A 21,578-nucleotide genomic window follows, 5' to 3' on the forward strand; every position below is an offset into this window, starting at 1 on the left:
ATAAACCAAACAAGTTTGAAAAATGAAGAATAGAAAAAAAACAGCAGGGTCAATCAGAATGACATAAAATACTGTATATAAACCAAGAATATCAGTAATTAACTTTAAGTGGTCTAAACACATGGTCAGCCTACATCTGTAATTCTAAACTATCAGGAGATTGAGAAACAGAGGCATATAGGTGGAAGAAATGTTCTCTCTTTAATTAGCAAAAAGCAGAACTAGAAGCATGGTTCAAGTGTTAGAGTACCAGTCCAGTGAGCAAGCAAGTAGTTCTGAGTTTAAGCCCTTTTGCTCCCCTCAAAAAAGATACATTGTCATATTTTTTTCTTTTTTGGGGTGGGTCGGTTATGGGGCCTGAACTCTGGGCCTGGGCACTGTCCCTCAGCTCTTGAGCTCAAGGCTCTACCGCTTGAGCCACAGCGCCACTTCCACATTGTCATATTTTTAAACTCAGTGCTTCATTAAGGAATCTACTTTACCTGTAAATAACAGATTAAAAATAAAAAGATATAGTTTGAGCTAGTGGCTCAAACTCATATTCCCTACCTACTCAGGAGGCTGATTTCTGAGGATCATGATTTGAAGCCAGCCTGAACAGACAAATCTTGGTGATTCTTCTCACTAGGTAACAAGCTGTAGGCATAGCTCAAATCGTAGAGTACCTATGCATGGCAAAAATGAGAGCATGAGACTGTTATTTAATCCATATATACTTACATAAAATACATTCATACACATATAATCATGAATGCATAACCATAATACACAAACACCAGTATACCCATATAATATGAATGCATCAGCATAATTGAGACCCAAATAGTTTCATAGTTCCAAAATAATTTCCTGTGCTGTCCTTTTAATTCACCCCTCACACCATCCCATCTTCTGAAATCATTGATCTGATGTGTGTGTGTGTGTGTGTGTGTGTGTGTGTGCATGCGCACATGCGCTAGCATTGGATAAGGCCTTGTATTCTCCCTTGGATTTTTGGTGGTTAATCGGAGATGAGTCTCATGGATTTTTTTTACCCAGTCTGCCTTTGAACTGCAATCCTCAGATCACCGCCTACTGAGTAGGATTACAGATGAGAGCCACTAGTCCTGGCTGTTCCTAAAATTTTGACTTAAAAAACCATATAAATATAATAATACTGTATGTAAACATGAAAGTGAATAATAATGATGAATAAAAATGAAAGTGTTAAAATAATCATGTTTACCAAGATAAAGTTATACATATACATATATATATGGCCTCCAGTGGCTCACTCCTGTAATCCTAGCTACTAAGGAGGCTGAGATATGAGGATCACAGTTCAAAGCCATTCTGGAAAGGAAGTTTGTTAGACTCTTATCTCCAATTAAGCACCAAAAGGCTATGGCTCAAGTGTTAAGAGTGCTAGCCTTAAGCAAAGAAAGCTCAGGAACAGCACACAGGCTCTGAGTAGCCCCAATACTACCCTCTCCCTCCAACCAAAAAAAAGATATATGAGGTGTTATATGTCTCAGCTTCACACTTTGTAAGCAAAATTATCAATGTTTCACTTCAAATTCAGATTTACTTAGTTATCTACTTATTTGTTGGTGAGGAGCCTGGTAGCTGTCCCTCAGCGTTTTTTTCTCAAAGCTAGTGCTCTACCAATTGAGCCATATCTCCACTACTGACTCTGCTTTTTAACTGGAGATAAGTGTCCAGAGCTTTCCCATCTTTGCTGGCTTTGAACGGAAATCCTCAGTTCTCAGCCTCCAGTCTAAGTAGGATTACAGATATGGCCCACCAGCTTCCACCTGGAATTTACATTTTTATTTTGGAAAGAATGTGTTACAATTTAATTGGTAATGATTTTATGAATCCATTCCACTTTAAAAATCAAGTTTTAGATAATGAGTATGAGTAATTTGGAGATACATTTCAAATGATTTAATCAGTTATGGCATTATTAAAGCAATGACTTAGGTCTGGCATTAATAAATAAGAGCAGCATTATATCTGAATGTGTCTGAAATATTTTCCCATAAAATATGGCCTTAGTTATCAGGAGCCTCTAAGGAAGCAGTCACTCCCACAAACTGTATGTTTTTAGTGCTTCCAAAACAATAAATATAAAATAATTATTCATAATTCTGTTTTCTTGAATAGGATGTGCTGAGCATAATTTATCTTTCTAAATTGCTCTAAGTCCTCATTAAAACACTGAATCCTAAATCTGAGAGGAACCTTGAAAGGTACATACCTGAAAATGACAGAGAAGCTCAATGCCTACTTATACTAAATATAAAACATGATGATTTTTACATGCTTTACAATTCAAGAAAAATGAGCTCACTAATGGGTGCTGGTAGCTCATGCCAGTGATTATAGATACTTAGGAGGCTGACATCTGAGGATCATGGTTCAAAGCCAGACCAGGCAGGCTAGTCTATGAGAGCCTCATCTGTAGTTAGCCGCCAAAAGCCAAAAGTAGCTGTAGCTCAAGTGGTAGTGCCTTAGCTCTGAGCAAAAAAGCTCAGGGACAGAGCCTAAGACTTGAGTTCAAGCCCTAGGACTGGCAAAAATGAATGAATCAATGAATGAATAAAGAAAATGAGTTCACATCTTATTTTGTAGCAACTGAGATTGGTGGGCAAGAAAAGTTGTATAACCTAGCATTTTACAGGCTAGGAAATGGATGCTCAGGAAATTAAATGTTTTATCAAATTGTCAGCAGTGGAGCTAAGCACAGAAGACAGGTCATCTTATTCCTATAACTGACATGTGCCGAATAGGTGGTAAGATACATAGAGGGTTAGATTCAGAAATCTTGGAGTATACTTAAATTACTTATTACTTCAACATTTAATCTCCTAATTCAACTAGTTTTCCCACTGCAGCCCAATGAGCCCTGTTCTTATGGAACCAATGACATAAATAAGAAATCAACACTCAAAGTGAATATATTTTTATTTTATTTTATTTTATTTGTGAACATACTGTACAGAGGGGTTACAATTACATGGGCAGGATAATGCATACATTTCTTACCAAGCATTGCTGCCTCCTCCTTTGTTTACCCTTCACCTCCCTTCCCAGCCTTCCCCCTCCCCCCCACCTCAAAGTGAATATTTTTAAACTCTCTGCTTATGTTTTTCCCAAATAGTTAAAAACGTTCTGTGCTGTCATTTAATATCTTAGACCAAGATAAGCAGGGTACGTGAGGACAATAACAAGTTATCTTGCTTAAATGGGGTAATGTAGTTGCTGTGACTGAATGAAAAAGAATGAATTTCATGCAATTTGAAAGAAAAATTGTAGCTATCTTGAGAAAAGTGGCCTTTCTACTGAAGGCTACTGAATTTAAACTTAAAAGGTCTCAGCATTGCATATTTTCCAAATTATAGATTTGGACAATAGTAGTATTACCTGCATTTGACTGTGGGCTTTTAGTGAGGAACAATCCACTGTAATTTTGCTGTACTTTGTAAGTTCTTATCATACTTGGATCAGTAAAAGTTGTAGCCAACCAATGAAAGGGCATTCCTATGTTACCGGGGCATCATTACATTTGGCTCTTTTCAGTAGGTTTGTCACTGAAGAGAAGACCAGAGCCATGACCCTAATTATGTATTCATAGATTGAAGATCGTTACCCACCTCAGTACCCATTCCAAAGTACCTTGCTTCTAAATCCATACCAGAAGAGGTATTTCTGGTATTTTTACCTCCATTTTCTGGACCATCTCCTGTATTTGTGACAGAACCATTTGGGGAAATGTACATCAAATTGCTCTGTAAAATGGCAGCCATGACAATAAAATTACTTTGATGAATACTATCCCTATCTCTGCTTCAAGCATCCTTGAATCTTTGGTCAGGTTGCAGGTAAGGACTTTATCCTAGTACATTAGTATATTGCCTTCATGACCCACCCCTCTTCAGGAACTTCTTTGTTTCTGAATATTTAATGGAGAAACTCCACTTTCATCTTTTCTTTACCCTCTCCCACATCTGATTTCTTCTAATCAGATCTTTCACATTTGTTGGACATACTTTATTAGCAAAAAAGAGTCAGGCAAAAAATTGCCTTATTAGATATCCTTGTTATTTCAAGTATCCAGAAGAAAGGAATTAATATTTTTATTTCCATTTCAGACATACTTTTTTTTTCAATACATTGTACACTATGAAATTTTCTGTTTGGTTTGTTTCATGGTGGTTTTGTTGCGAAAGTTTTCATACTTTCCAAGATGAATTTTACTTAGAAAAAGCTTTCTGTTTTGCAACTTTTAGAAATGATATTTTCAGTATGAAAACTTTTAACAAGAACCTTAAATTTCCTTAATCATATTGCAAGAGTTCTTTTGAAAAAAATTTAGTTTATCTTTTAATATATAGCTTGATGTCACTTTTATTTATGAGATTCACAATTTTTCCCCTTGATGTTAAACACTTTGTCTATTGATAGAAAAAAATTTAACTTATCTTTTCTGATAAGGATGGTATAAATTTAATTTAACAACACGTAGTTTTGGCATGGTTTATTTTTGGTAGAATTCACTGATTTTGAATTTTCATTTCTATATTATAGTTAATAAAATAATCATTTAAAAATAATTCTAAAAGCAAGACATTTTGAGACATTAAAGCTTCTGGTTTATTTTTGTACTTTAAGAGACATTTTATTTTAATATATACAATAACCTTTTTATTGCAGAAAGGGGAAAAAAGAAAATACCCTTTTGTTTCAGAGCACAGCTTCTGACTGTAAGACATATGCCAGATGCTTTGCTTGACAAAGAACAGTAAGTGCTCCTGTTGATAATTGACCTTGTATGACTACTACCATCTCTGGCTTTACTAGCCATAAATATTTATTTCAGGGAAAGAACCTTTTTCTCCTATGCACTGACACAAACCAGATAAGAGCTTTCCCTTTTTTTCATTTCTTGTTTGTTTTTACTTTTTCATATGTAAAGTTGGTATTTTTAACAAATTCAGTAGTGTTTTATGCATATTTTTCATTGACAAGCTGTCTGTCTTTATCACACAAATTACTGCTCGTTACTGGAGATTAATTCACTTAAAAAATCTTGCAGCTCAGAGCTCTGAAACTGTATCAAAAACAAAAAACCCAAAGTACACACATTCTACACATACCAAATTTTTATTCCAATTTTCAGAGTATCTTCTTTTATTTTTAGATGAATCTGCGTTCTGTATTTACTGTAGAGCAACAAAGGATTTTACAACGTTATTATGAAAATGGAATGACAAATCAAAGTAAAAATTGCTTTCAGCTCATATTACAGTGTGCACAGGAGACTAAGCTGGACTTCAGTGTAGTCAGGGTAAGTATTGAGGTCTTACACAAATGTATAGCTTTGTATTACATGTTATGTTTGCCTAAAGGCCATTTAGGACCTGAAAGTCCTAACTTTATAAACAGCTTCATTTCCCTGGCCTAACAGTACTATTTTATATATTTGTTCCTATAAATAGTTGGAAACACCAAAACCTTTACAGAGTGGATATTTCTTCTAAATATCTATGCTTTTTGAACTAGTAAATACCTTTAGGATTAATTGTTGCTCTTATGCTTCCCTTAAAATTTCAATTAATCTAGACATAACCTCCACAAGTGGTGCTAAAAAAAGCGTTTTTCCAAAAGAAATCTCTGTGTCTTGTGGATTTTTTGTTTGTTTTTGTTGTTGCTGTATTTAGATTTTTTTCCTTGGGCATTTATGATTTTAGTGTTTTTATCTTTTCAGAAAAATCTAATCAAGTTTTGTGAATACTTTATCCTCCTAAATAAAATGTATGCATCTTAATGTGTATCAAGGAAGGAATAAGACATCCCAAGGGAGGAAATTATCACAACCACAGTTACTCAGCTGTAAAAAAATTCAGAACTACTACACTTTCATAAAAGCAATGAAAAAGCAATAAAGAGGAGGCAAGAGATAAATCTAACAAAACTAGTCACGAATTTTATTGAATGTGTGGGCTTTTTCATGTTTGTGTAAATGGTACCACTCCTCTAGATGTGAAACCCTAGTGATCAAAAGATTAGCAACTTCCTATGTTTGGAGATTAGTAGGCTAATTTGGAAAAAAAGAAAAGATATCGGTTTGACTTTATTTTGCTTTTCTATGTACGATCAAAGCCTAGAAATAAAAATTTTTCAATAAGCCCAATTCCTTAGAAAGTATTTCTTAAAGGTTAAAGAAGAGCTGAACTTTCAAATAGGAAATTAAGACACTAATTCTGGGGGGAAATATCCAGAATATGTTTCTTATTTGTTGATAAAAAATATCATGCTCATATTTGTTTAAGAACTAGAAATATGTCTTGTTTGTAACTGTAACTGCAGTACCTGAAATTCCCTTTATCAACCCACAGAGGAAAATGTTTAATTGCCTTAGAAAAAGTAATATAAAATATTCCAAGTCCATGAGATTAAATTTTATAGTACAAACATTTTGCTATTTTAATTTTCCTTGTTTTAATTGTTTTTTTCCCTTTTGTCTTATTCTTGACTTAAAGTAAAATGCCTTCTCAGGCAGTTGCACTGTCTTTCATATTCCTAATTTGTTATGGCAGAAAATTAGAACCTTTGTCCTTATAACTTCCTTGATTGTGCCTGAATATTGGGATTTTTGGAAAGCAAGTATATATATTTATACCTCAAATGATGTAAAATCTAAAACAACGAGGATGATAGATATAAATTTTTAGATTGAAGGATTACAAGTAAAATATTGAAAAAAATATAGGGATTTGTGTAGAGCAGATTCATCTCAAGAAAATAAAAATTCCATTCTAGCAATACGTAAATTTTACAGAAATTCAGTCTTCCATATTTGAATCTCAAGACAATTTTGATTGCTTTTTATTTAGAAAACAGGCAGTTGTTTATAAACCTACCACTTAATAATCCTTCTCCCTATATTTTGCTAACATAATGTAACCTACTTGAAAAAGAACATTCTTTATGATTTTATTAAAATATGTTACAATTCTCCAAAGAACTCATGCCCTACTATTTTAAGTATTTGATCCCAAGGTGCAAAGAACTGAAAAGACTGAAACATGGAAGCACAAACAAATATAATGGGGTAGGGAGCAGGAAAATAAATAATGTATAGAAAAAGGAAAAGAGATTTAGAGACAGTAACTTTTTTCTTTGCTGGTCCTGGGGCTTGAACTCAAGGCCTGAGCACTGTTTCTGAAGTCTTCCTGAGGGACACCTCCACTACCAGCGCTTTTGATAGTTAATGAGAGATATGATTCTTATGAACTCCTTCCAGGACTGGCTTACAACGGTGATCCTCACATCTCAGCCTCCTGAGTAACTAAGATTACAAACGTGAGCTGTGCCTAATGAGACAGTGAATTTTTAAGAGAAAACTAAAAGAGAATTTGGTACACAAGGACTGGTGATTCGATGGCCTTTCCTTTTTTTTTTTTTTAATCTGTGCAATGTAGCTTTACTAGTTCCTTAACTCAAATTTTCATATCATTTTGTTTGACTTGTTTTTTTTTCCTTCTCATCAGTGAGGCATTTAAAATGGGGAACATTTACATATGATAAGCCTAGGTAAATTTTGGATATTACATGTGAAAAACACCAGTTAAAATTTAATTTGTTGAGACCCCCTCCTCAAACAATGAATTTTCTTTATTTTCAACACGTTAATAGTGAATATTTCTTAAATATATACTTTGTGCTTTTCTTTCTTAGAGAACATGGGAAATAATTGAACCCTTTTTAACTCAGGTTTTTCATTATGGAAACCATTTATGATATTGTGCTATAAAATAATAATGCTTACAACTTGATAAGGTATATGGATCTATTTTCCCATTTGTTAAAGAACACAGAGGGCTATTCAGTGATTTCTTACATTGATTTTATGTTTTCCTTTCTATTTTTCCTTTTTAATGAGCAATGTTCAGTGAACCTTCTTAATTTCAGTGCTACCAGGGTCCCTGCCATTAACAATCTCTACCACCAAATGTCCCTTCTATTTTGTTGCTTCTAATTTGTTGTAAAGCACTATTCCAGCTTTCATCAAATTATAAAATCAAAGAAAGTGGATTTTAAGCTTTGGTGCTGTGCTATTAAGAGTTGTCACATAAATCTTGTGACATGTGTGTTGTGTTCTGGACAAATGAGGTTGCTAGGCTGCTAGATAGCTGTTTTATGTGTACATAATATTATTCTATTTTATTTTAATTATTGATGATACATAATATAAATATCTATTAAAGTATATATGCTATAAATTTTTATGTATAAACTATAAAATTATTTAAATAAGCCACGATTTTCAATGTAGTATGATTAGTCGTGTGTGTGTGTGTGTGTGTGTGTGCACGCGTGCATGTGTGTGCACGCACACGCGCATGCACATACAGGTCCTCAGGGTTCAACTCACTGTCACTGTCCTTGATCTTTTTTCCTCGAGGCTAGCACTCTACTACTTGAGCCACAGCTCCACTTCCTGCTTTGTTGTGATTAATTGACAATAAGAGTCTTACAGACTTTCCTGCCCAGACTGGCTTTGAACTACAATTCTCAGATCTCAATCTTGAGTAGCTAGGATTATAGGCATAAGCCACCAACATCTGGTTTGAAAGCCTATGTATTTTTATAAAATTATGCACAAAACATCATGGGCTCAATTTTTACTTGAAAACTATAACCTGGAAATATTATGAATACCCACGAAATTTATAAATACTTGTAAAATCTTTTGTGCAATTATATTTATCTAAAGACATTTATTTAAAAATGTTTAGTATATACCTCAAAACCTGTTAGTTTTTCTCCTGTCTCTCTTATAACATTTAGACTTACATGTTTTTTTGTTTTTTTTTTGTTTTTTTTTGCTTATAACTCATTTGTGCTATTTCATGAAAGTAAATCGGAGTGATTCTAAAATTCTCACTAAGCAATGAATAGTGGTAACTCATGGCTGTAAGCCTACCTATGCAAGAGGCTGAGATCTTAAGAATCACAGTTCAAAACGAGCCTGACAAAAATGCCCATGATACACCTTTCCAAAACAACCAGCGAAAACATGGGCTAGAGGACTGGCTCAAATATCAGAGTGCTAGTACTGAGCAAACAAGCAGAATGAGTTTAAGTCCCTGAGTTCAAACCAAGTATTAGAAAAAAAATCCCCCTATGTTGTTACATGAAACAAAAGGAATAACCACAGTTTCTGGAATATTTTTTTAGTGGAAAAATAGTTATGAAAGTAAAATGGCTAACAGAGATAACTAGTTCAGGAGTTCAGCCACTACATGTGTAGTGGAGAGGAATGTGTTTTGAGGTTATATAAGACTGACTGAATTTGTTCTGTCATATATTGGCAAGTATTTTTTTCCAAGGATATTTTTATTTGATTGGAAAACTCAATCTCTTCATTTATATAGTGAGAAAAAATAATAGTTACCAAAGGAATTAAAGATTCAGCACCTGTTAACCTTCTTTTAAATATGTTAAAGATGTTTTTATTGTAAAAATACTGTACAGAGGGGTTACAGTTACATGAGCAAGGTAATGAGTACATTTTCTATCAAGCATGGTTGCCTCCTCCTTTGTTTTTCCCCTACCATCCCTTCTCTCCCACCTCCACACCTCCACAACTACACTCACCCCCTCCACCTAAATTATAAAGTTTGTTTTTCAACATAGTGTCTTGTACATCTCATTGTTACAACCTTTTTTAAATGCTAGACCTGGGGCTTGAACTCATGACCTAGGTGTTGTCCCTGTGCTTCTTTGGCTCAAGGCTAGTGCTCTACCACTTGAGCCACAGTGTCATTTCTGGCTTTTTCTGAGTAGTTTATTGGAGATAAGAGTCTCACATGCTTTATTCCAACCATGATCCTCAGATCTCAGCCTCCTTAATAACTAGAATTACAGGTGTGAGCCACTAGTAACTGGCATGTTAACTTTTATTTCCAGTATTACAATAATGTCAATGTATGTACTTATACCTTATATAAATTAGCATTGAAAATTACATAATTTATGAGTTTTCTGAAAACACATCAGAGAAGAAGTTACCCTGAACCATGTTTGTGTAAGACTAGTTTATTTAATGTTTTTATTTATTCATTTATTTTGTTTAATCTTAATAGATTAATGACTTCTGGTAGTTTTCATGCAATATGCATTTTGGAATAATTATGAAGTTTTGTAATTGTATTATGGAATATAACATTTCTTATTGCAAAGTTTAGAAGAACTATGATTCAGCACAATAACGTTAGAATAATTATAATAAATTACTTATATAAAAGTATGTATTTTATAATCAAATCCTAAATGCCAAGCACTGATATTATTTTTATTAATAACTTTTTAAGTTTATAGAAGTAATATATATTCATTGTATACAATTTGGTATGTAGATGAAAGTGTAAAGAAGAAAATAACTACCATACATTAATGACAAATTAAAAAATTGCACCTTCTGACAAATTGTTATTATCTTTAGGAGAAAATTGCTCTAACAAATCAGCATAAAAAGACAAACACCCCAATATAAAAATAGGTAATGGATGAGCCACTCTATGAAAGTAACATAGTAACCATAGACAATCAACCACAACAGCAATACTTTGCTTTTATTAACTCCTGGATTAGTAAAGATGATAAAAATGTAAACAGTTGGTAGGGATGTGAGGAAACCAGTATTCTCATATGTCAGAAGGCACTTGGGAAATAACAGACCCTTGCAATTTCCCTTCTCATATTGCATTTTAATTAACAACCAACACAATGATACATGCACAATGAAGTGTATTATAATACAATTTACAATTATTAATACTTCTAAAATAAACCGTTATCCTATATCCATACAGAAGTCATTAAGCTTGAAAATTGCAAATGTAGGGGCTGGGGGTTTAGCCCAGCGGAAGGGCACCCGGTGCACACAAGGCCCTGGGTTCGGTCCTCAGCCCTGGAAAAAAAAAAAGAAAAAGAAAATTGCAAATGTATAGTTGTTTTAATGATACAAAGAATATTTTCTTTTCTTTTCCTTTTTGGTACTAATCCTGAGGGTTGAAATCAGGACCTGGATACTGTCCCTGAGCTTTTGTGCTCAGGGTAGGGCTCTCTACCACTTGAGCCACAGTTCTACTTCTGGCTTTTTGCTGGTTAATTGTAGATAAGAGTCTCATGGACTTTCCTCACCAGTCTGGTTTTGAATTGTGATCTTCAGATTTCAGCCTCCTGAGTAGCTAGGATTACAGATGCGAACCACCAATGCCCAACCAAGAGTACTTTCTAATTATGTTAAAAAAAAAAAAAAACTTACTTTTAGGGGCTGGGAAGGTGACTCAGTGGTATATTGCTTGCCTTGCATGCATGAGGCCCTGGGTTTGATTCCTCAGCACCATATAAGCAGACAAAAAAGCTAGAAGTGGCACTGTGGCTCAAGTGGTAGAGCACTAGCCTTGAGCTGAAGAGCTGAGGGACAGTGCCCAGTCCCAGAGTTCAGGTCCCATGACCGACAAAAAAAAACAAAAAAAAAATCTTACTTTTAAAGTTGGACACCAGTGGCTCACACACTGCTTTCAACTTTTTACTCTTATGCATGAATACAGAATACAATGTAGAATACCTTTCTATAATTTTGCCTACATCTGTGAATATATTTTAGGATAATTTTCTAGAAATTTGTTTTCTAGGACAAAAGATATGAACAGTTTGAATTTTTTATAAATTATTATTTAATTGGCAAACATTAATAGTATAAGGGATTTCCTTTTGGTAATTCCATAGCTTCTTTCAGTGTACTTTGAACAAATAATGTTTTGAATTATAAATACAAAAACAATTTACATATAAACTATTTCATCTATCTATCTATCTATCTATCTAACTATCTATCTATATCTCTAAAAATATATTTTGAACTCAAAAAATTAAATCCCCCAACAACAAATCCTCTATCAATCTATCTATCAATCAATCTATCTATCTATCTATCTAAATTAAGTGGGCTTGTGGCAGAGAGGACCAGTAATACTTCCAGTTATCAAAGTAACTAGATATTTATTAGGTGAGTCCTTAATCACTTAAAAAAGTATTGTATCATTTTTTTCCTTTTAGTTAGTTTAAATGACCAGTAAGAACATAATTTTCATTTAGAAATTAGTTTTCTTGGTTTGTGAATTTTTTCATAATACTTGTTTTAAATCTTTTCAGACGTGGGTTGGCAATAAACGAAGAAAAATGAGTAGTAAGAATTCTGAATCAGGAGCAAGCACAGGAACTGTTTCTGGTACTTCTTTGACAGCTCCAGACAATACAGTCAGAAATGTGGTTAATATTGCCGGACCCTCAAGCCAACAGTCCTCTTGGACTTCTGCCAATAATGATGTCATTTTAACTGGTATATACAGCCCAAGTAGTTCATCAAGTAAACAAGGGACAACCAAACATACAACCCCACAAATTACAGAAGCACATAACATTCCCAGTCAGAAAGCCTCCAGTAAAAATGATACTGAGTTTCAGTTGCATATACCTGTTCAAAGACAAGTAGCACACTGTAAAAATGCCTCACTGCTCCTGGGTGAAAAAACAATTATTTTGTCAAGACAGACAAGTGTGTTAAATGCTGGAAACTCGGTATACAATCACACAAAGAAAAACTATGGAAGTTCTTCAGTGCATGCTTCTGAAATGTCAGGACCTCCAAAACCATCTGTATGCCATCGACCTTGCAAAATTGAACCAGTTGGGATTCAAAGGTCATATAAGCCTGAAAACACAAGTGTGGCATCACATAACTTATGTGGGCAAAAATCAACTATTAGAGACCCTTTCTGTAGAACACAAAACTTGGAAATCCGTGAAGTATTTTCATTGGCTGTCAGTGATTACCCCCAGAAAATTCTGGGAGGAACTGCCACACAGAAACCCAGCTCGGCAGAAGGAACTTGTTTATCCATTGCAATGGAGACTGGAGATGCTGAGGATGAATATGCCAGAGAAGAAGAGTTAGCATCTATGGGAGCACAGATCCCAAACTACTCAAGATATTATGAAAGTGGTAGTTCCCTTCGAACTGAGAACCAAAGTACAACTTTGCCTGGACCAGGAAGAAATATGCCAAATTCACAAATGTTGAATATTAGAGATTTTTCAGACAATGTACTGTTTCAAAACAGAGACTACCATTTGACACCTCGGACCTCATTACATACAGCATCTAATACAATGTACAGTAATACCAACCCACGGAATAATTTTTCTCCACATTTTGCATCATCAACCCAATTGAGGTTATCACAAAACCAAAACAACTACCAGGTAATATGCATATTAACTTTTCAAAGCTGTGTTTGTTTAAAAAAACTATCACTTTAGACCTGAATCACCTGGATCACTTAACTCATATTTTGAAGTGATTTGAGATTTTTACTGTGAAGTAGTGATTTAGAGTCTACTGCATGAAGAATCCTATGCTTTCTCTGTCAGGTTTACAAATGATGAGGGTTTTTTTTAAATGGATATAGCAGTTTTTAATAACATGGCAACGTTCCCCTGATGTTTAAAATGGTTTTGTTCAAGAAATGGTAGCTTTATGGGAAGCATGGCATTTCCCATATCTAAAATAGGATTAAATTGTCTAGGCTCATCCTCTTGAATATAGATTATTCCTGTAATGGTTTTTACTTGCAGTTTGGGGATGTCACAGGATGAATGGTGCCATCCCTGGGTACAGAGCCAAGCAAGTCAGTCATTTTCCCTAGGTGCCAATGGCTAAGAAGTCAAAACCTGCTGTAACTGAGCCAACAGCTTTTTCTAGAAGTAAAAGCTGTACTAAATGTTAAGTGGGCCATTAATATTTCATAAACCACATATAGGGAAAAGACAGTGTAGGAATTAAAGTGATTTTAGTCCTGTGTAAAAAATAGGTGTTATTTCTTTACTGTTTGACATATTCAATTGTTTGATATGTTTCAAATAATCTCTTCAGTGTGATATTAGCCTACCTCAAAACATTTGTTCAGGTCATATATCTTCCCTCTGAAAAAAATCTGCTCTATAAAATTTAAATAACAGGACAAGAATGCATGAATTTTCTTTGATATTGGCTACACATTCTTATTACTCAGCCACAATATTTATAGTTTACCAGGGATCAACCAGTTTAAAGAACCACTTTTTCCTGGCCTTGTCCGTCTTATAGGTTCCTGCCTCCAAATGTAAAGAAATGACATAGTACAGGAAGTGAATTTTGGCATCTAACTTTAAGGAAAGAATTTGATCTTCATAATTACTGATCATTTGGTGGTACTTCATGATTACTAACCATTTTGGTTTGAATTCAAGAACACTAATAACAACAGATGCAGGAGGGGATGTGGCCAGAAGGTAACTCTACTGCATTGTTGGTGGGAGTGTAAACTTGTTCAACTACTTTGGAAAGTAGTGTGGAGGTTCCTCAGAAGACTCCACATAGAGCTCCCCTATGACCTAGCAATCCCACTTTTGGGCATTTACCCAAATGATCAAAAACAAGGCCATCCTAAGGCTAACATCACACCTATGCTTTTCACAGCATTATTTACCGTAGCTAAGATATGGACCCAACCCAGATGCCCCTCAGTAGATAAATGGATCAAGAAAATGTGGGATATATATATAGAGAGAGAATTCATATATATATATATATATATATATATATATATATATATATATATATATATATATGAATTCTATGCTTCCATCAGAAAGAATGACATTGCCCCATTTGTTAGGAAATGGAAAGACTTGGAAAAAATTCTATTAAGTGAAGTAAGCCAGGCCCAAAGAAACATAGGCTCCATGGTTTCTCTTATTTGCAATAACTAGTATATGTGTAGGACAAGCAGAAAAGGCCTTTTTTTTACTGATTATTTTTTAGGATAGGACAGGTGTGCCTGGATGCACACTTAATCTGATTTGCCCTAATATAGGCTTTCCATCATCCCAGGGATCGCAGGAATATTCATCTAGCTTCCCTTTCTCACTTTTCTGCCTGTTTTGGCCTTGAATCTTTAGCCTTCTAGTCTCAACCTCCCATGGAGCTAGGATTATAGCCATGAGCCACAGGTACACAACTACTAGTCATTTCTTACTAATGGTTAACTAATTTGTTTGTGTTTGCTGTTTAAAAAAAACATGCTTAAAATGACATCAAATGGTACTAGTGTTATGTTATCCTCAAAACAGAAACCCTTTCATTCAACCATTTCTTTGTACCTTATTCTTTTAGCTTGGTCCCTAGTAACAAAAATAGCAATAATAATAATAATAGGCTAAGTGCCCACTAAGTGTCACAAAGTATTATTTAAATGCCTATCTCAATCTTCACAATGATTTGGACAGATGGGTATTTTACGTAAGCTTTTTTCTTTCTTATTTTTTAGGCATTTTATTTTTACTGCAAAAACTTCCCATCGATCTACAATTAGTAAATGATGGAAACCAGATTCCAACTCATGAATTTATTACTCATTTAGTTTTCTTTACAAATTACTGTACAGTACAACTATTTTGATTTTTGTATAAATTACTGTAAGGTCTCAGAAAGTAGAGTATTATTTTTAATTTTTTAATTAGGCCTACCACATCTTTATATTTAATTTCAACTCGAATGTTACTTGTGTATATTCTCTAACCTTTTATAAACTATTTTAAATGTTACGTTACAACAACAGCTTTTTGAATTTTATGTTACTTAAAAATGGCTTAATTTAATAATTTAGAATAGGACCTAAAGCCTAAACAGGATTGGATCCAAATTTATTCTCTGCAACTTTCTGCTTGTCTGACTTCCGTATGTTATATGTGAATAATGACATCTGCTTCACAAGAAGGCTGTAACATGAAATGATACCAAGCAAGGTTCATTGTTTCTTCTGTGGCACATAAAGTTTCTCACATAACCAGGTATTGTAGTGCACACTTGTAATCCCAAAACTCAGGAGGCTGAGGCAGAAGTATAACAAGTTTGTGGCCATTGTGTACTGCATAATGAGATCTTATCTCAAAAACATAAGTAAATAAATAATGTTTATGTACATATTAACTCATAATTAGGAAGTTAATGAAACTCTACTAGTTCAGATTTCCTTTATATTCCAAGTAAATATTTCAGAACTCACAATTTTCATAGGATAATTGAAGAAAAAATAGCATTTAGTATTTGCTGAACTTATATCGGCAATCACCCTTACCTAAACATTAAAAGCCCATGTATTCCTCGTTATATCACACCAGAAAGAAATCAAGCCAGCTTAAACTGAGATACAGTAGGGTAAACAGTTTTGTTTTTGTTTTTGTTTTTCTCCACAGAACCGTAGGGCATCACTTTTCCTATCTTTCTTTTAGTTAGTTGGCCTGATGAAGTATAATCCACAGAGGCTAGCCTCCAAGGTTTTGATGAAGATACAGTATCACCAACCATCCAGGATCAAGACAAAGCAGAACCTATTGTCATGTTAGCAAATTTTTTAGCTGTGGGAATATAAGTAAGCAAGCAATTCTCTTAAGTTTGTTGTTCTGGAATTGACTGTAGATATTTGATTCATTTTTCCCCTACTGCTACTCAACTTCTACTGACATGTGCCACCTTTCACAAACAAAAATAGTAAATTCCTAAGAATGAAATACACAGTGGATACAGAGAAGGTCAATCAGTCCTGCATTTTATCATTTATGTGATCTGGTGAGTGTATCCCTGACCTTAATTTTATGAAAATATGCAAGAAAAAAAGCAAATGGTTCCCTAGCCATAAAAGAAATGCAAATCAAAACAACATTGAGATACCACCTCACTCCAGTTAGAATGGCTATAATCAAGAACTCTACTTCACTTAATATAATTTTTTCCAAGTTTTTCCATTTCCTAACAAATGGGGCAATGTCATTCTTTCTGATGGAGGCATAGAATTCCATTGTGTATATATACCACATTTTCTTGATCCATTCATCTACTGAGGGGCATCTGGGTTGGTTCCATATCTTCACTATAGTAAATAATGCTGCAATAAACATAGTCGTGCCAGTAGCTTTAGTGTGGTCTTGTTTGTAAACATTTGGGTAAATGCCCAAAAGTGGAATTGCTGGGTCATAGGGGAGTTCTATGTGAAGTAAGCCAGGCCCAAAGAAACATAGGTCCCATGGTTTCCCTTATTTGTAATATCTAGTAGATGTATGAGTCAAGTGGAAAAGGTCAGATAATGTGATGTCAGGAAAATGAACCCTTACATATGTATTTTAATGTTTTTTTCTTTTATGCATGTGTTTCTAACGCATTTATAAGATTATCTCTTTGTTGCTTTGTATGTCCCTCCCCCACAGTATAACCCCTGCTTTCACTATATTTGATGTCAGTATAACTTGTGGAGGAGATGGGGAAAAACCAGTTGTTTAAGGATACAGGTGGACCTGTTGCAACAATGAGAAGTACAAGTTGTCATGTCCAAAACGAGCTTTACAACGTCGGTGCGGGGGGTGGGGTGGGGGGGAAAGGGAGAGAAGGGGAAGGATTGGGATTGGGATTGGGGGGGAGGGGGGAAGCTGGGAAGGGATGTGAAGGGTAAACAACGGAGGAGGCTGCAATGCTTGGTAAGAAATGTATGCATTATCCTGCCCATGTAATTGTAACTCCTCTGTACAGTATGTTCACAAATAAAATAAAATTAAAAAAAACAAGAACTCTAACAACAACAGATGCTGGAGGGAATGTGGACAGAAGGAAACCTTACTGCATTGTTGGTGGGAGTGTAAACTTGTTCAACCACTTTGGAAAGAAGTATGGAGGTTCCTCAAAAGACTTCACATAGAGCTCCCCTATGACCCAGCAATCCCACTTTTGGGCATTTACCCAAATGTTTACAAACAAGACCACACTAAAGCTACCAGCACAACTATGTTTATTGCAGCATTATTTACTATAGCTAAGATATGGAACCAACCCAGATGCCCCTCAGTAGATGAATGGATCAAGAAAATGTGGTATATATACACAATGGAATTCTATGCCTCCATCAGAAAGAATGACATTACCCCATTTGTTAGGAAATGGAAAGACTTGGAAAAAATTATATTAAGTGAAGTAAGCCAAGCCCAAAGAAACATAGGTCCCATGGTTTCCCTTATTTGCAATATCTACTATATGTCTGAGTCAAGCAGAAAAAGTCAAATAATGTGACGTGAGGAAAATGAATCCTTAGATATGTATTTTAATGTTTTTTTCTTTCATGCATTTGTTTCTAATGCATTTATAAGATTATTTCTTTGTTGCTTTGTATGTCCTTCCCCCACAGTATAACCCCTGCTTTCACTATATTTGATGTCGGTATAATTTGTGGAGGAGATGGGGAAAAACAAGTCGTTTAAGGATACAGGTGGACCTGTTGCAACAATGAGAAGTACAAGTTGTCATGTCGAAAACGAACTTTACAACTTTGGTGGGGGGGGGATTGGGTGGGGAGGTGGGGGGGGAGACTGGGAAGGGATGTGAAGGGTAAACAAAGGAGGAGGCTGCAATGCTTGATAAGAAATGTACTCACTATCTTGCCCATGTAATTGTAACCCCTCTGTACAGTATGTTCACAAAAAATAAAAATTTAAATTTAAAAAAAGCAAATGGTGGCCCCTATAAAGCAAGGTAAAAGACAGTGTGCTTAATTTAAATGGTTAAATGAATTGATTTTTTTAATATGGCATTTACATAAGGTGGGTATAAGTGCAATAGCATTATGGGGAAAACGAAATCAAGCATCCACAGTATAGTAGCAAACTCCACACATCCTTAGTATTTGTGGGATTTTCTCAGTAGTAGTCTCCTTGGAATCATAGGAAAAATGGTTCCCGTGGAAACCAAGGGTCTGCTGTATATTCTCAGAATCATAAATTTAAGAGAATTGCTTACCTACTTACAACTAGAAATTTTAAGCATTTAGAAGACAAGTAGTACAAAAACAGGATATACTGTTATTATTTTAATTTGTTAATTAAGTGGATTTTCATCTTTCATGGACTTTAAAGGTATGAACAATTAGCCAAAGAGATTATTTATTTATTTGACATTTCTCTGATTTCTTAATATAGGCACTCATAGTTACAAACTTTAGCACTGCATTTCTTTTATACCAATGGTTTTCTATTAGCATAAGTACATGTTATATTCTATAATATTTGTACAAAGTTATATGCAATGTTTTCTCTGTTTTATAATTCATCTTGTCATCTTTTTCATGTTTAATTTATCAAAATTTTGTGAGTTTTCTCTTTAAAAATGTAACAGTTGAATTTTTATCTTCTTACTATTTTTTTTGGTTTGTTTATTTGCTGGTTCTGGTGCTTGAACTCTGGGCCTGGAGTTTTGTGCTCTAAGTTAGTGCTGTACCACTTGAGATACAGTTTCATTTTTGGCTTTTTTGGCAGTTTTTAGTGGAGATAAGGGTCTCACAGACTCTCCTGCCTGGGCTGGCTTCAAACCATTATCCTCAGAACTCAGCCTTCTGAGTAGCTAGGATTTCAGGCATGAGCTACCAGCACCCAGCTGAATTTTCATCTTTTTTATTGTCTGTATAATACTTGAATGTGTTTCTCCTCTAATAATCATTATATTTCTTCTCCTACAAATGGCTTACTTTTCTAACTCCTTTGAGTTGTAGAATCATTATTTTAGATGTTTCTCATTTTTATTTTTATGCTTGAAAACAGTAATAGGCTTCTTTTTTTTATTTTTTTTTATTGTGAAAATACCGTACAGAGGGGGTACAATTACATGGGCAAGGTAATGAGTACATTTCTTATCAAGCACTGTTGCCTCCTCCTTTGTTCCCCTTCCCATCCCTTCCCATCTTCGCACCACCCGACCCACCCACGCCAACGTTGTAAAATTCATTTTTCAACATAACATCTTGTACATCTCATTGTTGCAATAGGTCCACCTGTATCCCTATTTAAACAATTTGTTTTTTCACTTCCCCTCCACAAATTATACTAATATCAAATACAGTGAAAGCAGGGGTTATATCGTGGGGGAGAGACATACAAAGCAACAAAGAAATATCTTATAAATATATTAGAAAAAATAGCAAGAAAGAAAAAACATTAGAGTCCTTATCTTGGGGTTCATTTCTCTGAACATCAACTTATCTGACCGTTTCTGCTTGTCTCAGACATATACTAATTATTGCAAATAAGGGAAACCATGGGACCTATGTTTCTTTGGGCCTGGCTTACTTCACTTAATATAATTTTTTCCAAGTCTTTCCTTTTCCTAATAAATGGGACAATGCCATTCTTTCTGATGGAGGCATAGAATTCCATTGTGTATATATACCACATTTTCTTGATCGACTATTATTACTTTTTCATGCATGTATACCATGTACTGGCAACCTCTCTTGTCACCTGTCACTTTTCCCAAATAGTCCCTCTTCTACATTCATGAGTTTTTTTTTCCTAGATTTGATATATTATAGTAAAGCTATGAAATTTGTTAAGTCTGGCTTATTTCACTTAACATGGTGTTTTCCATTTTTTTCAGTTTTCCTACAAGTGGAACGATTATGTTCTTCTTTATAGCTGACTTATACTGCAATGTATATGCATATATACATATATATTTATATGTATATGTATATCAGTTGTAAGGCATCTCATCTGTTTCCATGACTTGGCTATTGTGAATACGGCTGCAATAAACATGGGTGTACAGATATCTCTATTGCGTACTGAATTCCATTGTTTTGGATATGAACTCAAGAGTGTTATTGTTAGATATAGGTAATAGGCTTGCCAAACATAGCCTTTATTATTTTCTTCTGCATTTTAAAATTTTATTTATTTATTTTTTGTGTTTATGTGGCACCAAAGAATCCAACACAGAGCTTAAGGCATGATAGGCAAGCACTCTACCACTAAGCCACATTCCTTGCCCACGTTTATTATGTTATGGAATGTTTTATCTGTTCTTTGTTTCTTCAGGGATTTTGTCATGAAGGCATGTTGAATTATGTCAAAGCTTCTTCTGCATCAATTGACAGGATTGCATGATTTTTTGTGCTTTATTCTATTTCTATATTGTATTATATTTAAATAAGTTTAACTATGCTTGCATTCCTGGAATAAAATAAGTTTCATCATTGTGTATGATCTTTTTTGTATGCTCTTGAATGTAGTTTGCAAATATTTTATTGAAGAATTTTGTACTTACATTCATTATAATTAATAATTTTCTTGTTTTGTTGTCTGTTTATCTGGTTTTCCTAGCAGGGTATCACTGGCCTATATATTGAAGCACATTGGTGGTCGTTCTTTATTAATGATCTGGTAAAATTCAGCTATAAATCCATCTAGTCATAGCTTTCTTCGTTACCAATCTAGTACTGCTTCAATTTCATTGCTTATAGTAAACTTATGCAGGTACCTTATATCCTCTTGGCTCATCTTTAATAGCTCACATGCTTCTACACATTTGCCCATTTCTTCTAGATTTTCAGTTTGTTAAAAGTTTTCCCTAATTTTCCTCTGGAATTCATTAGTGGTATTTTTTGTGA

The 21,578-nt window shown here is 34.4% G+C and overlaps 1 protein-coding gene across 1 annotated transcript in view; it reads left to right on the plus strand.

The window, feature by feature from the left end:
- The window catches only part of Hdx (highly divergent homeobox), a 122,246-nt gene that overhangs the window by 34,869 nt on the left and 65,799 nt on the right, over window positions 1-21,578 (plus strand). The window contains exons 2-3 of the mRNA XM_070040122.1: window positions 5,183-5,329; window positions 12,211-13,320. Of these exons, the coding sequence (XP_069896223.1) occupies window positions 5,183-5,329; window positions 12,211-13,320 (1,257 nt within the window). The remainder of the gene's footprint in view (window positions 1-5,182; window positions 5,330-12,210; window positions 13,321-21,578) is intronic.

This window comes from Dipodomys merriami, unplaced genomic scaffold (assembly GCF_024711535.1).
Source record: "Dipodomys merriami isolate MVZ:Mamm:240054 unplaced genomic scaffold, mDipMer1.0.p SCAF_3, whole genome shotgun sequence".
NCBI classification, from domain to species: Eukaryota; Metazoa; Chordata; class Mammalia; order Rodentia; family Heteromyidae; genus Dipodomys; species Dipodomys merriami.